A 5246-nucleotide genomic window follows, 5' to 3' on the forward strand; every position below is an offset into this window, starting at 1 on the left:
AAGAGAGAGTAACCTCACACAAGATAGTAAGTAACCAGCTTGATCATTGAGTATCTTCTGACACTCGGCTAAATTAGGGAGGACCTCAGCCAACAAGTCCTGCCATCCTTCACCGGAATAAAGTGCACAAACCTTCTCATATGACTTTGCAGCTTGATCAAAATGCCCATGCTTAAAGGAGACAGCTGCTATCTCACCATCAAGGACAACTCCATGTCTTTTCCACAAGGAACGATGATAATTGTCAGCAGCACCTTTAGTTAGCTCCAAATATTTTTGCTGGCAATAACATGAAAGAAAATTAACAAAGAGAATACCCATATGGCACTATAAATTAATGCTAAACAATCAGAGAAATGGATATAAATTATGGGAAACTCTCTTAAGGGATCCTAAAAAGCCATTTCAATGAGCTTACAATTATATGTCAGCCCATAATGGTACCTCAAATTCCTCAGATGATGATAATGATTTCAACAGTTCTTGGCTGGAAATTGTTTTCTTCAAAGCATGCTCAGCAGCAACAAAAATCTCAGCAAGCCTCATAGGCCGGTCAATTGAGCCATCAAAGTTTCCAGGTGAAGAATTAGTGCGCGGTATGGAACTTGGAGGTACTTTCTGTGATGGCGACATCCTTGTGGATGCATCAAAACCTGATCTGTCAGTATATAAATCAGAGTGATAAAACCTAAACTGTTACAGCAACATAGGAATTCTGTACAGATTAATGAAAGTGAGTCCATTCGGAACAAAATACATTATTCATTACCCTTCGGTTATACCCTGGCGACCATCAAATGTTTCAAATGCATTTCCAGCTGAAAGTGAAGCCCTCCGCCTGTTGGCCTCTCGCAGCAGCACAGTAGGTTCAAGAGGCAGGGGCTTCCTCTGGATACCAAAAGGCTTGGTTCTAGACGTAGTTTGAAGAATCACCTGCAAAGACAAAATCATATAATTTAAAGCGAACTTGCATACATAAAAATCTCGGGAAAATAATAATAGCTTCAGCAAATAAAATGTGTTTGGAAAACATTTTATGAGTAAATTATTCTTTTCTTTCTACTTTTGAGTAAAGTTCTAACTCTATTAAAGGGAATATAAGGCACTTTCTCTGATACTAAGATAATAAGAAATGACAAGAAGCCTCCAAGCAAGTATTAGGAGAAACAGAATTTGTGAAAAATGTGGAATTGAAACTTCCGCATGACAAAAATAGGCATATTTTGTTTTATGGTGTATTATTCCCTTTTGCTTGGGTAAAATGTATGCATTTTTAAGGGAAAATATTTTAAGTCCCAACCTCCGGATCTTAAGCAGAGTAACAGACCCAGTAGTAAAAATTACTTTTTTTTTACCGATGAAGATAAGATGAATAAGTTTGCTGAAATTTCATGACTGTGATCTATAAAATTATATCAGCTCTGGATAGGATAATTTCATCTTTCATGGCTAATAGCATCAAATTTAACCTTCAATTGAAATACTTAACCTTAGGAAAGATAAAGCAGTATAGTGATGCAATAAGCAATTAATAATATTTTCTTGAGTTTATACTCACTGGGTAATACAATCTTCTGTTATGTGATAACAATGGTTACAAATTACCTTTTCTTTCTCAAGCACCTCTGCTGAGGCATCTGCAGGAACTGAAGGCCAAACTGCTGGCTTAGGCCAAGATAGCAAGCTGAGAGCAGCACTGTTCACAAGGAAACAAATCATCATCAAACAATGAAAACAAGGAATCTAGCCAAGTGTGGTGTAATAAGCATTAGATTATTAACTAATAGAATCAAAATTGATCACAACAAGATAACGTAAGTATGAAATGTACCTGTTGACAGGACTTCTTTCAATTTCAGTTCCATATCCAATTAAATAGGCAAGCCTCATGAACTGCAACATATATAAAATTCAGAAAGCAGGACTAGTGAACAATGGTTCGATGCATAATATCAGTGTAATCAGTAATCAACCCGGACAAAAAAATATTAATATGGGTCAAAAAGAAGAACATGATGCATCTACCTTCACTCTTGCTAGCGAATATAGGTCACCTAGAAGATGAAAGAACCTTTTCTCTATGTCAGGTGCCATGAGTCCATCATTATAATTAGAAAGTATTGCGTCAATTAAAGCCAAGCAAGCAGTTACCACCCAGGTTTCACGCATGCAAAAGGGCAGAATACGCTGAAAAGAAACGTCATACAGAATTCAAAACCAGACAAATAGAACAGAATTGTATGGTTCAACTGAAATAACTTAGTAATAACAGCAACCGGTGAAAAGATTATGAACTAGAGAATCAAATACCTCATGCAGTGCCAAAGATTTTGAGAAGCTTATTATGAACGAATAACCTCTTGATGCAACCTCAAATAGACGATTTAGCTTGAGTAAGAGCTGCAAACTTACACTAAAGTTGTGAGCCATGTGATGGTAATCAAATAATTATTCACTAAATGTAATGGGAATCTGATTAAGCATTGTTGCAGGTTACTATCCAACCCATGCCATTGAGAACTCAAATAAAACTAAATCAATAAAACTTTACGGACCAAAGTTGCAATGGAGCGTTAATCACTAATCTTTTTTAACATTAAATGATAAAATAACTTCCATGTCATACTTCTCTAAGAAAACTTAAAGGAGATTCACCAAATGCAGAACTCTATATAAGCATAAAATATGGTTGCAGGCTGTCCTATCATCATATTTGTTAAAGGTACTTGTGGGATCAAACCCATATACATAAGGTAACTATGAAAAGCACATCGAATAAGCAGATACACCCAGATCAAAGTTAGAGAAACAGGGAGTGTGATATAAAGTTACAAAAGTTAATGACTTTCTAAAGACATACAATAGACTGCTTTTAGTTTGACTATGAAATGCATTTTAAATTAAATAAATTGCATTACTAAGAGACAGCCAAGTGTATAAACGCTAAATACCAAAGACACATCAATCTAAATATGCTTTCCAACTGAGGCACTAAAATATGTACATGGTTCGTGTAATAGAAGTGTTTTAGTTAGCACAAACCTTTGATTGACAGGCAAATAGATACTGTCGAAATTCAAACTCCCTGAATGAGTCATCTTGAACAATCTGCGTCAAAGCTTTGTTTCCTGGATTAAGCAATGCTGCTTGATCGTCACCATGGTCTGCCCCTCCAAAGTCTCTTTGCTTTCCAGTGTTGTTAACTGCATTCATTCCGTAATTTGGATCAAAACAATCTCTAATGTTCCACAAAGGCTTCTAAAGCACAAAACAGCTAGCTAAACATTATCTTGATAACAACGGCAACAAAAGAAGCTAAGCAGTATGCACCTGTTTCAATATAGCAGAGTTCAAGTTCATCATACTCCCGTAAGGCATCATCATGGAGGTGTGCCATTTCAAACATAAACGCCAAGCTTTCCTGAAGACAAAACACGGATTTTTTAGAAGCAGCAGAAACCATAGGCTATGAAATGAATAGCTTGGGCATTAAGAAACATTTATTGCACTGATGTCCATAATTCATAACAAAAGGATCAACCTTCAAAATGAAAAAATTACAGAAGTTCCAGACTGGCATGAGCCGCTGTTCGCTGAGCTTTCTTATCTCTTCCTCATAAAATTGTACACGCTTATCCAGTGTATTTCTGATGCACTCCATTATCTTTGATTCTAGATCTTCCCAAAAATTTGATTCAGGCGAATGTATATCATACTTGCAGCATCTAAATGGGATTCAACCAGTGTTAAAAAGCATCAAAAGGGAATGAAAATAAGTTTTTTAAATAAACAAGCAATCTATATTTCAGAAACAAATAAGAATACAAGCTTGAATGAACGACTACTGTTTCTAATTTTGGTAAAACTGCTCCTTACAGCTTTCTCTAATTTTACCATCAAATTTACAAAGAAATAAGTAAACAGATACAAATATGGCAGAATGATGCTATAGAAAGCAACTACAGGGTTAACCCTCAAAATTATACTCCAAGCCTATTTTTATACATTGATATGCCATTTTGAAAAAAAAAATCGAGAAAACCTTGAGTAAGAAAAAATCAATTTAGACTGATACAGCTGATAAGCCATTCAATATTTTTGGCAGGAACGAGGAGTGAACAATATAAGACTGCAAATCTAATTTTTGAAGCTTACCTTTCTCTTTTTTTGGTGTTAAACTCAACTTCAAGTTTGGCATATACTTTTTTTGCCATTGCACTTGCCTTATCATTTGCTGGATGAGCTCTAGATACAAATACAATAAACCATTCTCTCTCATCATTTTGGACAATTAATTTCAGACGTGGTTTGAGGATGGTTTTGAACTCATCAAGATCCTGGCAAGAGAAAGTGAGAGTTAACCTACACAATAGATTCGAAAACTGCAATGAAAAATGATAGGAATAAATGAATAAAAAAATTTTACATTCCAATGATTGATAATTTGGATATGTTCTATTTTTCCCACATGCAGTAACGCTCAGCATTATCATGCGAGAAATACAACAGAATTCTTCATCAACTCCATGAAAGGAAGTTCCTTATAACAAACTTCAGTATCGTTGTACCAATACTTACTCTCCCTGCATTTGCAGAACTTCCAAAAAATACAGGGGAAAAGATCATTGTATCTATAAATATATTTCTATTCTGTTTCCAATTATTGCTCTCACAGTCATTTTCAAAACTCCCAGAAAAGTGAAAAAATCATTGTATCACCCAATACTCTCCCAACATTTCCCAGAAGCAACAAACTAGCTATAGACATCTGGTTGAACCAACCCAACAGGATTTGAGATATAATCTTTAAGTCGAACAACAATTAAATATGGAAATGAGATCAATTGGGAAGTGATATTAGACATATACCATGAACCAAAATGTATTAACAATAGTGACTACATGGCTGCAACGCCTACAAAAATCTTATATAAAAGATATAAGAGGTTGTTAGGGTACTAGTAATACTAAAGCTGAAATTGTTAGGTTCAACCATTCAAGGATTAAAAAAATGGTTTTACCTTAAGAATGATGGCCCTTCACTAAAACTATTTGGATTTAAGGGTTGGACAAAGTATACACCCACCACTACCTTGTCGTAAACAATATATATGATCGGATCAGTTAGGATTAAATCCCAGCCCACCTAATAAATAAGGCTATGATAACGGGTAAGATGCTAGTCATCCAACAGCTAAAAATAACACCTAGTCAAAGAATATGTGTTCTATAGCAGTGGCAGACTT

General features: G+C 35.2%; 1 protein-coding gene across 1 annotated transcript in view; it reads right to left on the reverse strand.

Moving 5' to 3' along the window:
* The window catches only part of LOC107612844 (trafficking protein particle complex II-specific subunit 130 homolog), a gene marked incomplete in the record, with an annotated part of 11422 nt that overhangs the window by 4789 nt on the left and 1387 nt on the right, over positions 1-5246 (reverse strand). The window contains 11 exon segments of the mRNA XM_016314599.2: positions 1-279; positions 445-658; positions 770-933; positions 1606-1696; positions 1832-1893; positions 2026-2187; positions 2311-2400; positions 3043-3203; positions 3331-3421; positions 3542-3725; positions 4156-4337. Of these exon segments, the coding sequence (XP_016170085.1) occupies positions 1-279; positions 445-658; positions 770-933; positions 1606-1696; positions 1832-1893; positions 2026-2187; positions 2311-2400; positions 3043-3203; positions 3331-3421; positions 3542-3725; positions 4156-4337 (1680 nt within the window).

Source organism: Arachis ipaensis, chromosome B08 (assembly GCF_000816755.2).
Source record: "Arachis ipaensis cultivar K30076 chromosome B08, Araip1.1, whole genome shotgun sequence".
In the NCBI taxonomy this organism is placed as follows: Eukaryota; Viridiplantae; Streptophyta; class Magnoliopsida; order Fabales; family Fabaceae; genus Arachis; species Arachis ipaensis.